Source organism: Phycodurus eques, chromosome 10 (genome assembly GCF_024500275.1).
Source record: "Phycodurus eques isolate BA_2022a chromosome 10, UOR_Pequ_1.1, whole genome shotgun sequence".
Classification (NCBI taxonomy): domain Eukaryota; kingdom Metazoa; phylum Chordata; class Actinopteri; order Syngnathiformes; family Syngnathidae; genus Phycodurus; species Phycodurus eques.
In genome coordinates this window covers 19,048,908-19,070,781 of record NC_084534.1, presented here as the reverse complement: position 1 = coordinate 19,070,781, position 21,874 = coordinate 19,048,908, and the positions used below count along the sequence as shown (strand labels likewise).

Sequence of the window (21,874 nt, the reverse complement as noted above, 5' to 3'; positions counted from 1 at the left end):
TGTTGGAATTGTCACACTTGAACAATTACTAGAAAAACAATTCAAAAAAAGTAATTTACAGCAATTCCCACTTCTTGGGCCAACAAAGCCTTCTCAGACTTGAAGATTTTGACAAACTGTCAGATTAATCCAAACAGAATACCTCAAAGGCGAAGGAGCCAAGCCAACTCACAAACATCACTTCACACTTGTGTGGCAAAGACGTCATTGTCGGGAGGACTGCAAGAAGGCATGGGGGTGTTTGGTAAAAACACAAATGAACAGGTGAAGATGAAGCAGCAGCAGGAGCAGTGCTCCACTGTATACAACTGTGGCTAAAAATAGAGGGATTGCCTGCAGATAAACAATCACAGTTCCCCAGGCTGAAACACGGGCTACACTTCTGCTGTGTGACAAAAAAAAAAAAAAAAAAAGGCAATTCACTGGAATGCGTCACTGCAAAAGTATACTATTCGGGGATAAGGACACGAGCCCCCCTGAAAAAAAATCTGCAAATAGTCGTATCTTGATAATGCGGGGGAGCACGATAGTCAAAAGCACCTTTCACACTGTCGCCAAAAGATGTTTAGAATTTTGTTTTCAGTTTTGTCCACCCCGTGTTGTTGTTACTTAAACGGCACCTACATGGAATGGGGGGATGAAGTTGACCCAGGAATTTTTGAGGCCTTCTGAGGAAACATCATAGCCATATCTGTCAATCAAATAGTTTCCTCAGAGCATCTTTTTGAGTTGAGCGAGTAGGTGTGCGTGTGGGCAGGTAAGCCATTAGGAGAGAAGTCTAAGGACTAAAGGTTGGAGGAATAGATAAGAACAGATAATGCAGAAATGGCAAAAGAAAAATAACAAAACAGGACTTTTTGGGGGGTTGATTTTTGGCCATTGCTTCAGACCTGTTTGTGGCAATCTGAAAATCAGTATTTATTTTTAAATTGCAAAAACAACAGTTTTGGGTTTTGTTGTGCCGGGGGAAAAAACATGCACACATTCACACGCAAGGGGACCTGGCTGGAGCAAGAAATGCCAAAAAACAAAAACAACAACAAAAACTTTCACTGTTGTAAATTGTCTGCCTTTTCATCAGCTCTGTGGCTGTCGCAAAATATTTAAGCTGCTACGCTCTTGTGGGTGCATTAAACAAGAAAACTGAAAAAATGCGTTACAAGCTCATTTGTCAATAGTAGTAGTAATTTGTTCTGGATTTTTTTTGTCCGATTCAAAAACACATTATTATCAAATGCAAACTTTATTTCGTATAGTTATATTCTTAGCAGTTAATTATACTCTTTTCAGTCAGTTGTTGATGCCAAAGTATTTGGGACTGAATTATAGGCACAGTCGCATGTCTGCCTCAGAGTGAGGAGGTTCAGGGTTTGAAACTCTGCTCAGTCGTCCGTGGAGTGGGCTTGCATGGGGTTTCTCTGGGTACTCCGGCTTCCTCCAAAATTCCAAAAACAAGAATGTTAGTTTTTAGACTCAATTGTCCATAGGTGTGAATATGAGCGTGAAAGGCTGCCAATTGGCTATGTGTCCTGTGATTGACTGGCGACCAGTCCAGGGTGTACCCCACGACCCTTGGCAAATGTCAGCTGGGATAGCCTCCAGCTTACCCTTGACCCTAATCGATACATACTTTACACTTGTGATACGGACATTTTGCTGACTAGACCTATCTGTTCAAAGCAAAGTCAAAGTGCTTGAATGGAACATGACCGCCCTCTAGTGGCCTCGAGATGGACCGCAAATGATCCATTCAATCATCCATCCATCCATCCATTTTCTGAGCCGCTTCTCCTCACTAGGGTCGCGAGTGAGCTGGAGCCTATCCCATCTGACTTTTGGTCTTGAGAAGCCCCTGCAACCCTCCGGACAGGTCCCCAGCCTATTGCAGGGCACATATAAACAAACAATAATAAACAATCACACCTTTAGAGACTTCAATGAACCTATCACGCATGTTTTTTTGGTATGTGATAGGAAGGACCCAGATTAAAGATCAGACAACAACAACAACAAAAATAAAAAAATACAAATAAACAAAAATTCCGAAATCCAGGCAGAGAGGGCGCATGCTATTCTGCCCCCTGGTGTCAAAATATAATAAATACATCCAGCAACAAATAACTGAGAAACTGTCAAACCACTGTCACAGTTAAGTAAAACAGCTTCATAATGGGTCCATAAAAACAGTTTACTGAACATGGAGGAACGGCTATGGTAAAACACAGCTATAGTATGCTCGCATGGGCGACCAAATGGGGGTCATTACCATGTCCATTAGTGGAGGTAGCAACAAAGATCCATACTTCAACGTCCATATCGCTTAAATTGGAGACACATCGCTTCCTGTCTGGCCCCACACAAATCAAACTGTCTGGTTTTGCTTAGCCATAATGAAGAATGTGACGTCTTACAACGGTGCTGTAGACATTGCGATATTTGTGATAGTGTGGTGTAGAACTGCACTGCGTCGCCATTTATGTTAGCATCTGCTTGATTAAACTTGTGTATGTAACTGATATTCATTTAAATTATATTGCTGATAGTGTACGGATCAGCCAGAGACCGTCTCACTTCATAATAAACTCAAGATCCTGTTCTAAGGTCATTGTTACATCTTCAGTCTTTGGTACCAAATCTGTTTTGGCAGTTAAAAGAAGAAAAAATAAATACAAATACTTCGTTGCTCGAGTTAATTGAGTTACGAGCTTGGTCGCAGAACGAATGAATTTGTAAGTCAAGGTATGACCATACTGTATAGTCCTTGGTTTACGATTGACCTTTCGGGGTTAAGCATGACGCGCAATGAACTAGTTTGCGAAGGCATGCTCAGTTACTGCCGCACTTAGTTTTGCATTAGACTGATTTATATTTATGGCTTAGAAGTGTTTTTCAAACAAATATTTGCTGTAATTATGATTACTACCGTGTTCGTGTAGGTTAATTTTAGAGTATGGCACACTCCCGTCTTATGTACAAGTTTGGGTTACGTCACCGCCATCGGAATGGTAATGTAACAACACTTTATCGTTCATGGGTAGTGAGCCTTATCTTTGACAGCTAAAACTTGTGGTGCTAGGTTCTGGTTTTGTCATTAGTACAATTTACGTGTTTGGGTTATCATCAAGGCAGCATGGTGTAACAGTGGTCTCGGTTCCTGGCCTTCCCCTGTGGAGTTTACATGTTCTCCACATGCCTGCGTGGATTTAGGGGTTGGTACCCCTGCCTCAGTCGAGAGATTCTGGGTTCGAATCTCAGCTCAGACTCTTCCGTGTGCAATTGGCACGTACTTCTCTGGATACTCTGACTTCCTCCCAAAATGATGCATGCGAGCTTCATTGAATGGATGTACTGCCAGTGCATTGAGACTAACCGGCGATTAGTCAGATGGGATAGGCTCCACCTCAAAGACGAGACTTGGATGGATTTATGGATGCTTTAGCATCGATACCCTTGTAAAGGGGAGACAATATGGGGGGGGGCAAAGAAAACATAATGAACACTAAAAAATACAGAATGGGACAATGATTTAACTGCATGTTGTTTTTTTGCTGGTGGGCCACAGGTTTTTAATCCGGAAAATGTTCAGAAACACTTAAATTATCTCATGAGACTGTGTTGTACCTAATATTGTGGCCAGTGAGTGTACAGTTTGTCTTGATAAATAAATGATTATATTAAGTAAATGAGAGTAGAGTAGTAGTAGAGTAAATGATTTATAATGCCACTAACATACTGATACAGTATATCCGCCATCTTAAAAATGTGAAAGCTAAACCAGCTTCTGTGACATATAAGCCTCGAGGACAACTCAAGACTCCTCGTGCAGCCTAGCACATATACACACTCTGGTCACTGATCTCTGTCAACAACAACAGCAGCAGCAGCAGTCATGCCTAAAATGATTTGCAATAGGCATGTGACTGTAAAGCAACCAGGTAACTGCAACACACCAGCCTAACCTGCGCCTTTGGCTTGACTGCGTTTTCTCTTAATATTGTTTCTGGATGAAAAAAAATAATGTAATTTCGTGCCTTGATGGTAACTCTACAAATTCAAATCATCAATTTTCCCTTTTTGATGATCCATGATGTTTTTGTCACAGCATTTTCTGCACTGTCCAGCAGGAGTGGACTATGTGCCACTTTGTGTGGCGCTGGATCTAATTCTCTAAATTGGAAGTCACAGCCAGAGTGGACGTTTGAGGTTAGAACATTCACTGATGGTCATAATACATGAAAATAGAAAGCCACTGAATATGTAAACAGTCACAGTGATGGACCGGATTAAAGGCCTTTTCACACTGTGATTAGGACAATGCAGTACGCCATCGAACAACCCATTCATTGTACATGTGCTGCTGCAGCGCAAGGGCGTGCAGCTGAACATTTTTCACTTCGGGTGACAGCGCACTGTGATGACAGGATAAGTCCTCCAACATGTTCGTAGTTCGGCAAATATGCAACTGACCAATGAGGAAATGAAACCGTACACAATAAGCCATACCAGAGGACAAAAAAAGAAACAACATTTAAGTTGCTTTTTAATCTAAACACTAGTATCTACTCACACACAAATGTGTAGCCGATTTCTCAAACATCTGGCCTCCTCCAATCTCACACTTTGCAGGTCCTGAATACTGTTTTCTTACCTGTACTTCATGCCTGTCTGATAGGACACACACTCTTCCAGGGCCAGGCCATTCATCTTCAAGAAGTCCTCCATGTTCTTTATTTGAGCGGCGACCCTCTGTTCCCGCAGACGCTGGAGCTCGGCCTGGTCGGTGGGCCTGCTCGGGGGCTGGTTGAGCCCCTGGTCCGAGTGGTAGCGGTTGATCCCGCTCCGGATGCTCTCGCTGTATGTCATGGACAGCATCTTTCCACTGCCGCTGCTGTTGCTCTTGCGGACGCCACTGCTCGGCGCTGACGGTTTAGGGATCTGCAGGTTTTCAGCAGGACAGTGACCGGACTTGAGCGTGCTGGGAATCCCCTGGGGGCTACTGGCATAGCCTCCCGTAAACATGCCAACCCCTCCCTCAGTATTTCGCCTTCTTGACAAATGATGAAGAAGCCACACAGATGGAGCGAAGGGTGCACCTCCCTTAAATATCACCTGCTCCCTTTAAAAAAAGAGGTCTTGGGCTCTGGGCTGTACAATGGCCATGCATCCTGTAATCAACACGGCCCAGAACAACCGCAGTCGCTTCCCCCTCCCCCGACAGGTGTGCCACGGGCAGGGTGACACTGATAGGCAGCATTCAGGTGCTCAAGAAACAGGACACATGCCATTTAATCCATCCAGACAAGCAACAAGCGAAAACGTGAACACAATCCCACTCTGAGTGGACAACAAAAAGGAAAACCACAATTTGATTTTATATATATATATATATATATATATATATATATATATAAATAACAAAAAACAAAGACCTAGTCCAGCTGGATCCAAAATAATTTTCACACTAGTTCTTCACTGCCACCAAACACAACTTTTGACAGGAGAAAATCTTCCAATCTGACTCCTGACCACCATGTTTTAACATCCCTTAATGACATAAATCAACAGAGGGCAGCACTGTGTTGCTTACGCCAATAATGGAAGGTAACAACATGTGCATGCTTCCATTGGAATTCTACTTTGCAATTGTGAAAACAAAAAACAAAAACAAAAATCAGCAAATCATTTACTTTAAAAACAGTGGACATAATATTTTACAACTTAATAGTGCATACCGGATTAACTCACATACCACATTAAACTTCATAATTTGGAAGAACATTATCACACTTAATTGAATACTACAAAATGGACAAAGAAGTAGCCTAATAAAAAAAGAGTGCTACTAAGCTTTCAGTGAGCGTGTAGCCATAGATTAAAACAATTTACAGTAAAGATGGAAATGGAGTGTTTTTTTTTTTTTTATGTTACAACAATAATGTGTAACATTTAACATGGAATGTCCTACGAAATCCTAATCATCACATTACAAGTGTCTAAGTGCTGGATATTTAAATTCTGTGATAAGGAACTATAACGTGACTACAGCATAAAGACGGCTCTTACAAATGATGGAATAATTGAAGTTTTCTCCATGTGGACAAACTTAAGGGGACTTGAAAACTAGGCAACATGCACGCTCCACACTGAAAAGTTCATCCGTCGCACATGCTAACAAACGTTGGCCACTGGCGGAAAGATCTTTCCACAAACTCACCTGGTTTCTTTGGGGTCGGCTCATGAGCAAGGTCGAATGGTGCGAGTCAGCGCTTATAAAGCCATACTGCACTGCAGACGGACCAAGTGGGTCCACCCAAACTGGGAGTGTCTTACTTGGAAACGTCTAAACCAATTAGTGAGTAAGGGAGCGCATCCCTTTCCTCTCTTCACCACTCGGACCGCCATCTAGCACCGCAAGCAACACCTCGCCTCATCCCCTCCCGGGGAGATCTCGTGAAAGAAATCCATTTACAGCGTTTAGAGGCTTTGTCCCGTTTCTGCTAGCCTCAGCAAATAATATCAGCTCTGAATTATTCACCAACGCTTTTTGCACTAAAAGCCTCTGATTGTTGTTACACAGGAAATACTACTACTTAGAGCAGCACAATAATGAGCTACGCAGGCTTGAGCTCATGCCGAAAACACACACAAACACGAATGCTGCGTAACCGCCACTGAGCGCTTGTATGAGGACATGTACTGTAGCTAGAGACTGACAACCCACAAATCACAGCCCAACCGCGTGAAAACCACAGTCGTAAATATAGCTGTATATGTTCAGGTAAATGACTAATCCAATTTGTTTAGTTTTACATTGATGGTCTAATTCCCAATTCAACAACTAATTACAGTACTGCCTTGAGATAAGAGTGCCTTGACTTGCAAGGTTGTTTTGTTTTTGATAAGAGCCATCACTTGACCAATTTTGTCTTGAGGTATGAGCAGAATGTGAGATACACAACCACCGCTAAATGGCGGCAGCACGCGTCACCACATCCAGCCACCATCCTTTCACATTGGTTTCCTTGCATTGGAAGGATAAGATCAGTTGATGGCAGTAATGTGCCATTAACCTGGTTTGCCAATTGCCAATGGACCACACAGAACAACAAGGAATGAAAAGACAGCTACAGTCGTGTTTTTTGCTCACATTTCCCATGTTTGCGGGTTACGTGGAGAGCAAATGTTGTAACTGAGTGTTTTTCTGTGGAAGGTTTTAACAAGCAAATCTCCAGACTTAAACCCTATTAAGCCTGTTAAAGAGGGAAGTGAGGGGGATAAATCACAACAAATCAAACAGCATTGCTGTTCCAATACTTTTGGCCACCCAAAAAAAAACGTGTTTCATTCCAAATATCACAATCCTCTGTGTATAGCATCTAGATGTAAATACCTGAAAATAATAATAATAATAATAATAATAATAGTATTCATGCGATTTTTCTCTCGAGCAATGACCCCCCCCCACCCCCCACCACTCCTCACACCCACACACCCACCCCACAATCGACCCCCCTGCCCCCATACTGACTGATTGGCGTGTCATCCTTGTCCTGAATAACGGTAAGGTTAATGTAAGGCACGGGATGTTAATGTTAATTATGATGCCGTAAGCACAACAGAAACAGTGCATTATCAGATTAAGCAAACATTAGCCCGCCAGGCTCGTCGGAGCGACGGGGAGAATGAGGCTCTATCGATCGACCTCATGTAGAGGAAGACGGAGCATTTAGTCAGACAATTTTGCACTTAAAAATATATATTAAGAAAGGACAGAAAAGTGCACGTCGCCAGGTTAGAAATCATGAGGTAATTACAGGCAAATCGACATCGTCTGTGCTTTTTATTACTCAGATCAGCAGAATGAGCTTTGATGTAAAAGAGATGTAGTAGTAAAAATACTGAGCAGCTAAAGCGAGGTAGACACAATCCGATAATCGGCCCAAATTTGAGTATTTTTCCCCCTCTTTCGATTATAGTCAGCAAAGGCCAGATTATCAGATATATGTAAAAGATTGTCTTATTGTGTGTGGTCTGCTAAGACCGATTTTTCCTCCCCGATCTACTATGTATAAAAAAAAAAAAAAAAAACTATATGCCTCGAACAATCTTTATGTGTGACAATACAGTACGTTGACGTTTCCTGTTTTGCTTTTTTTTGCAACACGTATTACAAAAGATGACCGAGGTCTTGAATGACATCACGCAGTAAAATCACATGAGAGTTTAGACTCTGATATTTCACCTGTTAACAACGTTACAGAGAATGTTTTGCTGACATTTTATTAAACTTGTTTTTACACTTGTAGAGTAAGAAGATTCAGATTAAGAATTGAGACTGCCCGATCCGATTAATTGTGCAATGTTTTGCTTTTCATGTGGCTTTTTTGCAAGATGCAACAGCTTCCAAAATGAAATGGAAGAATATCCAGTCAGTAAATCCTCACTATTTGTGGGGGACCAATAGCAACTCCTGCCTACGAACTGCAAAAATCCATAAATAATTGCCGCACCCCCAAAAGGGAGTTTGTAATTGCATGTAGATGCCATAACGTGGGTGTATGGGTGATATGAAGCAGCACCTTAAACAAACAGTATTAAATCATTAAACTCAACTTTTGTCATTTTAACACACTCATAAATGTTATGCAATACAAGCAAATTGTAACAGCAAAGCATACTATTACACCAGCTATTAACAGTATATGCGCTGGGAGAGAAGCAGAAACATACCTTCACTTTCACTATTGACCGTGGTGCATTCAAGCACCAGGAACAATATACGACATCTCAAACACAGATGAAAACACTACCCAATGACTTAAACCTAACAAAAAAAAAAACACAATTCCACCAAATGGCGCCAAAGTAATAATTTCATTGCTCTGGCCTGGGCAAGTAATGGAGGACAGGTCAAAACAAAAAAAACCAAAGCATATGCAGATTAGCGAATATTGGCTTCACCACGAAGTCCAATATGTTTACAAAGTTAAGACAGGGTTTTGCTGATTTTACATGGGATAAATTGTTTTTACACTTTTCAAGTAAGATTATTACAAAAAGTGACATTTGCGAAACGTCAAGACATACAGTACTTCGAAGTAAAATTCATGAACATTCACTCACTCACTCATAACCATGACGCAATTACTGCTACTTAAAGGTTCAGAACTTCAAACTGATTCCAAGGTCAGTCGAATCAAATCTATGCATTGAGAACCAAAAAAAAAGTACATAAGGGACAGGGACTTTGCCTAATGATTGTACGTACAGACCCTTTCCAAAAAAAAAATTATATCATGGAAAAGTTTATTTATTTCTAAAATTCCATTCAAAAAGTTAAACTTTTATAAATTATCGATTCAGGGTCCACAATTTAAACAATTTGAAGTATTTATTTGTTGATCTTTACATAATTTGGGCTTCCAGCTCATAAACCCCACGAAACCAGGATTTGAATACTGCGAAGAAATCATTTACTTTTCAGTTTTGCTAGAAAAAAAAAATAAATTAGGGTCACATTAAAATCAGTCAAAATATGGTACTTTCAAAACGATACGTTAATCTTCAATACTTGGTTGTGAATCTCTTTCCTTTAATCACTGACCCGATGTGCCGTGGCATTGAAGCAATCGGCCTGTGGCATTGCCTGGGAGTTATGGAAGCTCAGATTTCCTTGATGCTTGCTGTCGGTTCTTCCTTGCTTTTGGGTCTGGTGGCCCTCATTTTCCTCTTGACAATACCCCGTTGATTCTCAAAGGGGTTTAGATCTGACGAGTTGGCTGGCCAGTCAAGCACTGCGATGGCATGGACATCAAACCAGGTTTCGGTGCTTCTGGCGGTATGGGCAGGGGCCAGGTCCTGCTGGAAGATGAAATCTGCATCCCCATACAGATCCTCAGCAGAAGGAATCATGAAGTCCTCTAAAACATTCTCGTAGACTATTGCAGTGATTTTGGATTTAAGAAAGCAGAGTTTACCAACACCTGCACTGGACATTGCACCCCAAATCATGACTGACTGTGGATATTTCACACTGGACTTCAAGCAGCTTGGGTTCTGTTCTTCACCAGTCTTCCCCCAAACCCTTGGACATTCTCGAATGAAAGGCACACTTTACTCTCATTGGAAAAGAGGACCTTGGACCACTGACCAACAGTCCAGTCCTTCGTCTCCTTGGCCCAGTTGAGACACTTCCTACGTCGGCTCAGGCTCAGAAGTGGCTTGACCCGAGGAACCCGACAGTTGTAGCCCATCTGTCGGATGCGTCTGAATGTGGTGGTTTTTGAAGCTGTGACTCCTTCCTCATTCCACTCTTTCTGGATCTCTGCTAGTCTTGAATCTTTTCTGTTTGATAATCCGCTGAAGCCCACGGTCATCTCTTTTGCTGGTGCATCTTCTCCTGCCACATTTCCCCCTACCACTGGACTTTCCATTGATATGGTTGGACACAGCATTCTGTGAACAGCCAGCCTCCTTAGCTATGAACTTTTGCGGCATACCCATCCTATGGAGAGTATCAATGATGGTCTTCTGGCTAGTTGTCAATTCTGCAGTCTTCCCCATATTGAACCCAACTGAGACAATTGAACCAAACTGAAGCAATTTAATGACACTTAGGGAAACCTGTGCAGGTGCTTTGAGTTTAGTAGATGATTAGTGTGTGACACTCAGTTTAAAACATTTATGGCCTGCAAAATTTGGACTGATTTCTTCATAGTATTAAAATTTTTTGAATTCCTGATTTTGCGGGTTTTATGAGCTAGAAACCCAGATTATGTAAAAATAAACAAATAAATACTTGAAATTCTTTAAATTGTGCGCCCTGAATCTATAATCTATAAAAGTTTAACTTTTTTAATACAATTATGGAAAGAAATAAACGTTTCCATGATATTCAAATGTTTTCGGAACGGGTCTGTACATGTGAAACAGTAGGTATGAAGAATAGATACAGAGAAAGACAAATACCTGTAGAACTGCAGCTGCCGTTTTGGACTTCCATAGCGAGCACTGAAGGCATCAGCAGAAAAAAGGAGACAGACAGGGTGCTGGTTAATGTAAGTGCAGTAGAAAAGAGGTTAGTAATGGTGGCAACATGAGTCTGTGGGGGAATAGTGCAGGGATAGACGATGCATAGGTGCTACAAATAATACAATACAACAGGTCAAATAATGAACAGAACTCACAAACATCAAACCTGTTCTTCGAGATAAAATGACAAATTATTGATAACAGTATCTGATAATAGTAATAGTGGATACTTCAACAACACACAACAACATCGACACACTCCAGCCCACAATCATAGGCGCCACTTGCTGGTCAAATAAGAGAGTGCAGGTTAATCTTGACAAACAAGTCCACAGTGCTGTATAAACACAAACAGTGTGAGTGGACTTTTATGTTGATAAAGTACAATTATGTGACAGTATCCCAAAATCAATGACAAGAAAATGTGCAATGCAATGTGCATCATAATGCAAAAGCACTTCTGATATTAGAATCCCATTCCCTTATGGAACGTATTAACGTTCAACATAAGTAACAGCAACTGCACCAAATATGTCAGATTTGAATTATTATATCATCATGTTGAGAGAGAACGAAGCAAGCAAAGTCACCATGCTACACTGCAAACTTCATTGCTGTCTGTTAAGCAGGGTACACATATAACAACACTGTATACTGATAAACATGCCTCATTTGAGCATTTTGTTTTCACACTTATGGTCAAAGTCAGAAAAGGCCCGATTGTTGGATGTCTGTCATAGATTATCCTGAGCAATTAACATGTGGTGTTGTGTGTTAAGAGTGACTTTTTCATCCCTATCTGCTTGGAAACAGAGAACAGAGAGGAGCTTGTTTACAAGAGCAGTGTTGTCAACTTAGAGACAACCAGGGTTCCGTGGTAGACTAGTGTGCTATGAGAGATCATCAGGGGTGACGCAGGTAATGATTCATATTCACGTAATTTGCCTCAAAATTATTTATTATCCACAAATAATGCATCTTTGTTCATCTAGCTATGCCGGCCGACCATGTACAGTATATATGCACAGGCAGAACAATTAAATGGTCTTCCCATACAGTGTAATAATCCTGTTGTATCCATCTGTTGCCGTTCATACAAAGGAATAAGTGATGAATTTCTGCGATTTGTGTTCAATTAAACAGGCCCAGATTTGACACTACGTCAATTTGTGGGTAAATTGAGATGAGATAATCATTCATAATCCAGTATTCATACTTTTTGTGACATTTCTGTTTGGTGGTGTGCCACAAGATTTTTCCAAAGTAAAATGGGTGCCTGATGGCTTAATAAAGGTCGGGAAACTCTGTTCTAGCAACTATTTTTCAAAGAAACAACTAGCAAGTTTAAATCTCCCTAATAAACAAAGCGTAAACATCTTTACATCGTTTTCTGTATGTATGTCAAGAAAGGAACCCAGTGGAAAGCACGCAATCCCCGAGGCAACTTCACTGAACGTTTCCAGAGATATGGTGCCCATTTATAAGCTTCAAAAGCAGTTACTTATTGGCACGTTGGACACTTCTGGCCGGAGGTATGAGCTTCCAAGCTGCAAATATTTTGCAGAGGTCACCTTCCTGTCCAACACTACTCTTCGACAGACATACGGAGGAGCTGATCCATGCAGTTTGAAGGCTTATTTTATATGAAATTATTGAACACTAAAAACGTTAATTTAGTAAGACGCATACTGTATGTGCGTGCATGTTTACAGAAAAGGAAATTATTTTCCAAAGAGAAAAGGAGGATTTTCACATTAACAAGGTGCATGCGAGGCAAGTCAATTGTTGGGGAAGAAAACAAATACACATTTCAAAGTTTAATTGGTTTCAAGAGAAATAAAGCCATAAAAAAGAAAAATGTCATTGTCATTTGCTTTTTCGATAGGCAAATAGAGGGAGAGAAAATGATTAAAATTTGATTTTCATAAAAAAAAGTGCAGATTTTATCACCTTTTATTTTATCTCATCACCCAGCCCTACTTCTCTACATTAGTGGAGCACGGCCCTTACATTAAAAAAACTAAGCAAAAAAAACTTAACACTCATTGCAGTGCACAATCATCCACAATGTGTGTCTTTCTGGACTCACCTGTAGATCATTCCGGGCGAACCAGTCTGTCGAAGGGAGAGGCGAGCAGGGGAGTCTGTGGTCGATTCAGGATACATGGTGGCAGGAGGAGGGGAGCGTCGCGGCCAGCCTGCCAGGGGTGGTGTTCTTTCACCGCAACCAGGAGGGACAGTTTAGCGCCAACGTGGGCCTCTGCCAAAGAAAGAGAGCAAGACAACAGGTCAGGTCTTCCATCTTCAATTCAGTGGAATCAGGCCTAAAATCAAATTCAGATTTTTTTGTTTTTGGACACACACGTTACAATACATGGGTGAGGTGTCAGTGCAATTACATAATAGAGGCCACTTGGCTAAAGTGGTTAAAGTCAGTTAGGTGAAGGAAGTGCAGAATGTGATGGTAATTCTACACCATCCAGCATAGAAACTATTTAAATCCTCCATTTTAATTCATGAAATAGAAATGTACCTAAATGACTCAAAACCAAACCTCAATTTTCTTAAAAATATAAATCAGAAACATTGCTGCCACTAGGTGGAGATCTCTCCTCATTTTGCAGATCTAAGTGGACTTGCCATACATCATCAGCTTTGGCTGTGCATCAATAGTATGAGTCAAAGTACCTGTATTATAAAAGGCACTCATACGGACCATGAATATCTTTACATGTTGAAAAACACGCCAACTACAACAGCTTCTATTAATTCTAGTTCAAAAACCTCATGAAACGACAACAAGGAATCACTTAAATTTATGTTGATCTGCTTATATTATGCTTGTAGTGTGTGCGTGTGTGCGTTTGTGTGTGAGAACAACAGCTAAACCGCTACTTTTGGGTGACACAGTTCTATAAATAATTCAAAGTGTCGGCCCTAGAAGCAGGTCAGTGCTGCTGAGAGGGCAGCTTCGCTGAGGGTGAGTGTCTGGCTCCTTAGGTAGAGTTTGGTTAGATAATGCTTGCACTGAAACCTCAACTGTCCAAGACTTAAAAGTTCGTAAACTATGGGGAAAATACTCCTTGAATGTGGTAAATATTTTGGACATGGAACTGTCTAAAGACGTGATGTCACCAGTGTTCATTTTAGCCAGTATCACAGAATTAAAGTCTGTATTTTTGCATCCAGTTTCATATGAAGACATATTTCGACAAACAAAATAAAAACGAATGATACAACTCACCATTAAGCGTATTTTAGTTGTTTTATTTAGTGGGAGTGCTGCGTATGTTTCTCTTCAACAAACTGGACGGTCTTATCGTGTGTTCTATAGCATAGTGTGTTATATAAGGGACATCGGAGGCATTTTATTTCACTTGTTCGTTAATTGTATTTGAGGATTTGGTATCTGTTGTGTGTGTCCATATACAATGAATAAAGTTCTCGTTAGCACGCATTATTACATATATTAGACATATTGGAGACAAAGACCAAAGTTTTACTTCACTTCGTTCCTCGCCGCCAGCCAGAAGTAGTGGTGTCACGGTACCAAAATTCTGACTTTAATACTATAACTGCATAAAGTACCACGATACCGGACTGAAACGATACCACGGCAAAAATCGAAAACATCAGTAAACGCAGTAGAATGAAAACTGACAAAACGACTTCAAATACTGTTGTATTTATCTTTACGAATTCAAAACATTACAAAAAAATTTAAAAATGATGCAATAATGGAATTAGCCCATTCTTAACATTAGTCATTTTTTTAAATAATTAGATCATCCATCCATTTTCTGAGCCGCTTCTCCTCACTAGGGTCGCAGGCGTGCTCTAGCCTATCCCAGCTGTCATCGGGCAGGAGGCGGGGTACACCCTGAACTGGTTGCCAGCCAATCGCAGGGCACATACAAACAAACAACCATTCGCACTCACAGTCATGCCTACGGGCAATTTAGAGTCTCCAATTAATGCATGTTTTTGGGATGTGGGAGGAAACCGGAGCGCCCGGAGAAAACCCACGCAGGCACGGGGAGAACATGCAAACTCCACACAGGCGGGGACGGGGATTGAACCCTGCACCTCAGAACTGTGAGGCTGACGGTCTAACCAGTCGGCCACCGTGCCGCATAATCAATGCCTGCATTATCATATGCAGGCATATTATATAACAAATGTGTGTGTGTTTTGTATGTATATAAAATTGTTCATCTATATACAGCATATGTATGATATATAAAAAAATAGTAGACCACCACTGTTTCATCAATTTCTTGTTCATTATAATACCTGGTAGCACTAAAGGTATTTTACCTGACACACACAAAAGCTAGATTGCATTATTACATATAATTTTGGTAATTATCAAGAAAACCATGGGCAAAGCTTAGGGCAAGATATCATCTTAAAAAACAAACAAACAAAAACAAAAACAAATAAAAAAAGTTCCTCTGTCTTTCCAAACTGAAGTCTGTCACTAGCATCGCAAGAACTGCCACCTGCAGTAACCTGTTGGCAGTTCTCGCGAGGTTAGTGGCAACACCGGGAACAAACTCCAAAAACAAATAAGATCGATGGATGGATGTGACGAAGAAGGCATTCCTGCCAAAAGAACAGAGGTCCTGTAAATATTTAGAAAAATGGGACAGCAAATGTACTTTTCTCAAGAAGAGCAAAATGGGGCATTCACGCATTTTGTACAATTTGTAGCTGGGATTGAAGCGTCTCACACGGGGTGAGGAACAACGTCAGTCAGCATGAAAAATCCACCAAGCACCTGCGCTGGCTCGAAGCACAGAAACATGCCCAGGCGTCAGCATTTGTGATTAGAAATACGTACGTGGCAGACCAGGTCATAAATGTGGAGGTTAAAATGGGATGTTGTGTGCAGCAAGAAAAAGCATCCATCCATTTTCTGAGCCGCTTCTCCTCACTAGGGTCGCGGGCGTGCTGGAGCCCTTCCCAGCTATCATCGGGCAAGATGCGGGGTACACCCTGTACTGGTTGCCAGCCAATCGCAGGGCACATACAAACAAACAACCATTCGCACTCACATTTACACCTACGGGCAATTTAGAATTGTCAATTAACCTACCATGCATGTCCACCGTGCCGCCAGGAAAAACCAAGGAAACACAAATCATCAAAGGTAAGCCGAGTCATGCACTTCCGTAACCATCTTATTTTTTGTACTCTCGGACCGGTGCAGACATATGAAGACTGTGTCACCCTGTTGGTCGGACATTTCACTGCTGTTTGAGTCTTGCCGTAGTGACGTGCTAGTAAAAAGGCCTCTGTAAATTAGCCCATTGGAAGACGAGATGCCAAAAACATGTAATTAACGATTAGTCAACTTCAAGGGTTAAAGTAGTAGTAACGTCGACCTGACAACTAATTGGTTCAACCCCTAAACTGTCTTGTCTCATGGTAAAGTAGTACAACGGCGTAAAGAAGTATGCTGAAGTGATGCATCTCGACTAAGAGACAAGGTTTGTGTCTGGGAGGAGCTCGGTTTAGCCTGGATTGCTAGCGTAAGAGGTTACGAGAGTCTTTGCTGCATGTGCATGTATACATGCACTGGAATGGTAAATTTGATAGAAATCGAATAATCTGTTAGCCATTTATCTTTAGTGGTAATATTTATTGACAGTAAACTATACAGTAAAGGCAATTGAACATTTTTATTGTTACCCATGGTTTTCTGGTAGTATACTGTATTGTAGGTCTCAATGGGATATTTCGATTTTCAAAGACTACCATTTCTGAGGTCACAAGGATTGTTTTGGACTGGAAGTTCCACTGTCACACACACAAATTCAAATCAGTGACACATCAGCTTCCTTTCTTTTTACAGCAGAGGACAAAGCAGAGTGGCATCTGTCACACCGACAAAGCAGCGGGATGAGCATCTCATGCCAACCTTATTTCACCGGTGACTGAGCTCACCCGAGTCTTGGCTCATAACCCTAACGACAACACGAAAGGTGACTTTCCACTCCCATCACTTTCTCCCCTGAGCGGTGAATACGTCGTCCCGAGTTCCCAAGGACTCGTTTAACGTTCCCTCCTCATTCATTTCAATCACGGCACAAAAGGGACGACGGCCAGCCCGGCCATCAGGTGATGAAGGCGGCGATGATGATGGCGTGACCCTGATGGATAACAGACCCGTGAGCAGATTTACTACAAAGTCATCTGTCAGTGTCAAGGCATCAGGAGTTGGAGTGGGTTGTGTTGGCAGATATCAAAGCAGTCTCTCTGGCAGAAGGGGCCTATTACTTTGTTGTAGAAGTTTTTTTCTCCACAATTTTGGCAGAAATTACTCCAGAAAGACCCAAAACAGAACACTATACAGTAACTTTGTGGAAATGCTTGTGCTTGTTTGTTGTCACACATATGACAGAGACAATATTTAATGTCTATGATGAGTTCAATATTATAATTTTGTTTAATAGCGCTTGTGACAGTAACAAAATACCAAAGTCGATCCGCAATTCAACCCTTTTTAATTAATATATTTTGGCAATAAACAATATGATATACGTCCTATGTACTTTATTATTGTGTATTATATTAATTTAACAATATTATAATATATATCAATTCTTAATAGAATAAATACATTTGTCAGAGTAGATGTTGCCAATGTTTTTTTCTGCACACCACTTTCAATTAATTTCAAGATGGTGTCTGCGAAGATGCATTAACATATTGGACATGACTTGGCGAAGTTTTTTTGAAGCACTTAGTGCAAATATTCTGGGTCTTGTCGACTACACGATTTCCATCTGTTCTCAACTGGGTAGCCAACATGCTCGCATACTGCTGGCCTAAATGAGTTTTGGAGGGTCCGCAATTTCAGGTTTATTAATCATACTAGCCATGTTTCCTCTGCTCCGCTCCGTGTAGTCGAAACAGCATTAGCTACAATTGTGCTCACTCTGGTCAGGTGACCGTAATCAGAAAAAGTAGGAGTTGGAGGAGGGTTGCTGAAGAAATTCATCTTTGGTCATCAATAATGACATCACCCACCATATTTTGCTGACCTTCACATTGCCATACCCTCCCACTCTCTCAGGTCTTCATCTTCCCTCCACCTCACCATCCCTTCAGTCCACCGTGGGGGACAGAGCTTTCAGTCGCTCTGCCTCCCGTCTTTGGAACTCATTACCACCTCACCTCTAAAATACAGACTCATTAACCCTCTTCAAATCCGAGCTCAAGACACACCGATTCTGGACTGTCTATTCACTTTAACATTTCCCTATCATTTGTCATTTTAATTGATGTCTTCTGTTCTTTTTTTTATTTCTTTTTTTTAATTGTACTGCTTGACCTATTTTAACTATGTTTGTCCAGTGACTGGGTTATTCAATGTAGGCTTTTAATTACCTTAAAATAATAACAATAATAATTGTTTTATCAAATTTAGTAGCACTTTATACTCATGTGGCTGTATAGTATCTGGATCACTCCACAAACTCTGGGAGTTGGTGTGTTCCAGTTCTGTAATTTCAAAGGTGACTAAAGGCTTCTTTATACTCGCGCAGATGGCGACCGCGCTGACGTCACTGCGGCTGTCCCTCGCGCCGTTTGGCTTTATACTCGAGCACAACCCACGCGCGCTGTTTTGAAAGTGTGCTGCAGTTCTCTTCCAAGTCGGGGGTGTCGCTACGGTTGGTATTGGATAGGACACCACAGGGTGGAGTTTCCTCTGCCTTTTTTTTGCCATTTCCGGTAGCCGTTTCTACTTTCCTTTCAGCAACAAGGAACAAAGCAACAACAATGGCGACAGAACAAATGGACCTAGATGACCAGATGATGCTGCAAAATCAATCGAGAAGGCGGCGACGTAGATGGTATGTAGAACCAAGGGGCACGCTGGTACGTCATCACAGCATGTGACGGAGATAATCGCCGTTGCGTTCAACGCGCAGCAACTATTTTTGTCGGGTGCGCGGCAAACTGCGCAGAGGTGCTGCGTGGGGCAATTCTTCGGTCACGTGATGCAATGCGGGCGTCGTCGGCCGCGCGACCGCGGGAGTATAAAGAGGCCTTAAGGCTTTCAAACTCTTTTTTTTTTTTTTTTTTTTTTTTTTGTTGTTGTTTTCTCGGACTGCATTGTAGTTATGATTTCTCTCAAAGGGCCGTTAGAACAGTGAAACCATGCAAATGTTTAATCATCACCAAAACATATTACCATTAAACAACAAATTGAGGGATAACTAGGTTTTAAATCAGAAGACAAGGATAATAGTTTGTTCAAGTATTGTTTAAGTTACTGTAGAAGGGTTTGGTAACAGAAAAATGCAATATCTAAACATTATTGTTTATTATTATGACAATTTGGAATTTGTGTACAGATTTTAGCAAAAATAATAGAAGTTGACGAGCATGATTTGCTTTCGCGGGCCACATAGAATGATGTGGTGGGCCGCATCTGGCCCCGGGCCTTGAGTTTGACACCTATGCTTTAGAGTATCGTGCTTTTTGGTTGCAATATTTTGTTGTTACAGGATTAAGCGCGAAACAAACATTCACACGCACATTCCCGCCTTTGGACAATTTACAGTAGAGTGCTGAATGAACTGAAACATGTATGTTTTTGAAATGTGGGAGGAATACTGAGTACCCAGGGAAAAGCCACGTAAGCACCGTAAGAACATGCCAACTCCACACAGGAATTCTAGAGCTGAAATTCCAACCTCAGAACTGCGAGGCAGACGTGCTAACCATCATATGCTAATAGTGTCTAGATGGGTCCATTATTAACCACAAAGATGTATGAAAACTTGGCCAAATAGCAATAGATGGTGCATATCTTCATAAAGTAGGGAAATGTACCAAGGCCTGTGACTGTGACGGGTAGTCTAGCATTGCAGCACAGATGCCTGAAGTGAACTGCAGAGCTGGACAGCACTGCAGCACTGCGGTACACGACACACTCATCCTGGCTCAAGTTCGAGGGCTCAGATTTACCATACTAATGGGCCAGGGTGCAATCTCTTAAATTGAAACCTGCAGATTCACAAAGACACCAAGTACAAAGACAAATGTGAAGACAGGAACTGTAGGATTGCATTAATGCATTTCTCAACCCATTATGATCAATACTTAATGTTAAAAAAACATACATATTGAAATGCCCTGAAATAGTGTACAACAGTATCTATAATATTCACATGGTAAGCCTTTGTGAAGAAATATGTAAGGGCTTAAAAACCTTGGTTGAAATCCTAACCCAGGCGTAAAACCACAGTTCAAACTCCTATCTTGGCTTGAAATTAGGCTTTACACGATCAGGATTTTTGGGGCCGATCACCGATCAGCAAGATAAAAAAAAAAACGATAACTGTTCACCGATCCAACCACGAGATGGAGCAATGCGTCTATTTACATGACTTGTTCCTTTATTGTATATACTTGTTTGATGTTTTAAAGATGTTTTTAAGTCTAAAATGGGAGAGAATAATTTTGAAGACATGTACTCAGTATACAATAATGACCTCAAGAGGCATTCAAGGATTGGCCACTGACATAAGTTTAGGTCAAATCATCATCACAACATGACAGAAATAACGGGTGCTAACTTACTGTAATTAAATTACTTTATTGCAATTAAATTACTTTAAAAAAATACTGTTAATGACATGCTGACTCTAACTTTCTCATTGTCCCGGCCGGCTACATGGACGGTGTTGTCCAGAGTTTGCGTCGGTTTGGCTTTTCCTTTGTTTTTGTTGTTTTTCCACACTGCATTTCTTGAACGCGGCATGCTCCTGCTTGTGTACATTCTTCAGGTGCCAGATCAAATTTGTTGCGTTGAAGCATTTAGATGACGTTCCCCACGACAGTTGTGCACTGACTGAAAATAATTTGTGTGTCGTTTGTCTGAGACACCGCAAAATAGTCCCACACCGACTAAAATAAAATATTGGCAATCAGATAGTTACAGTACTACGCCACAAGACACGTGACAAGGCTAAAAATAAACTAGCTTTTGGATTCATACGTGACGGTGACGCGGAGTAAATGTCTTTTGCGGAGTCGATCGATGACGTCATTGATCGGTTCGGCGAATTATGAAATGAAAGCCGATCGGCCGATCAGCATAAAATGCTAATTATCGGCCGATACCGATCAGATTGGTGTAAAGTCTATAGACGCTACATTGAACCCCAAACACTGGCTTTAAACCCCAATTTGAAACTCGAACCCTTGTTTGAAAACTTAACCAGGCTTGAAGTTCTCATGAAACCTTAAACCTGAATTGAACCCCTGATTTGAAACCCCAATCCTGTCTTAAAAAAATAATTTACAAGCCTAAAACTTGTTTGAAACCCATACCAAGGCTTGAAACTTTAATTTGAATACCTACCCCTTTTATGAATCTTCTACCAGCTACTTGCAGAGGAAGTATCAACACACCCACACAAGCACAGCACCTTTGTGCGTGTCTTTGTGTGTATGCGTGCATGTTTAACACAGTGGTGGTGTTGATTTGAAAAGAAGGCCTGAAATGCAGAGATTAGTCTCAACCCATTAATGCAGATTTTTGGAATGAATGACTATTTTAGTAAGAAAGAAGAGAGAGCCATCATGTGTGAACACCTGATCATATATTTCACCACAAAATATGAGCAACATCCCTCAGTATGGTGCAGTGCAGTCTTACACCACTGCAAAAGACAACCACAATAATAAATAATGAGTGAGTGAGTGAGTGAGTGCAACAATGCCTGGTTGGCAAGCAGAAAACGAGAGGAAGTCAGGAAAAAAAACCTAAGTCACCGCAGAGCTCATCTCATACACCTTTGTCTTTTCAAAACAAAATGCAGAA

At 41.2% G+C, this 21,874-nt stretch overlaps 1 protein-coding gene across 7 annotated transcripts in view; it reads right to left on the bottom strand.

Annotated features, from left to right (window-relative positions):
• kcnab2a (potassium voltage-gated channel subfamily A regulatory beta subunit 2a) overlaps positions 1–21,874 on the bottom strand; it is a 92,458-nt gene that overhangs the window by 49,637 nt on the left and 20,947 nt on the right. For 3 of the 7 annotated variants that reach the window (XM_061687572.1, XM_061687573.1, XM_061687571.1), the window contains exons 2-3: positions 13,121–13,291; positions 10,969–11,010 (exon numbers count right to left, since the gene is read on the bottom strand). The exons of 2 other annotated variants lie outside the window; for them this stretch is intronic. In XM_061687572.1, coding sequence (XP_061543556.1) covers positions 10,969–11,010; positions 13,121–13,197 — 119 coding nt within the window. In that variant the 5' untranslated portion in view covers positions 13,198–13,291. The remainder of the gene's footprint in view (positions 1–10,968; positions 11,011–13,120; positions 13,292–21,874) is intronic. 2 more of the 7 variants (XM_061687575.1, XM_061687574.1) reach the window with 1 other exon arrangement.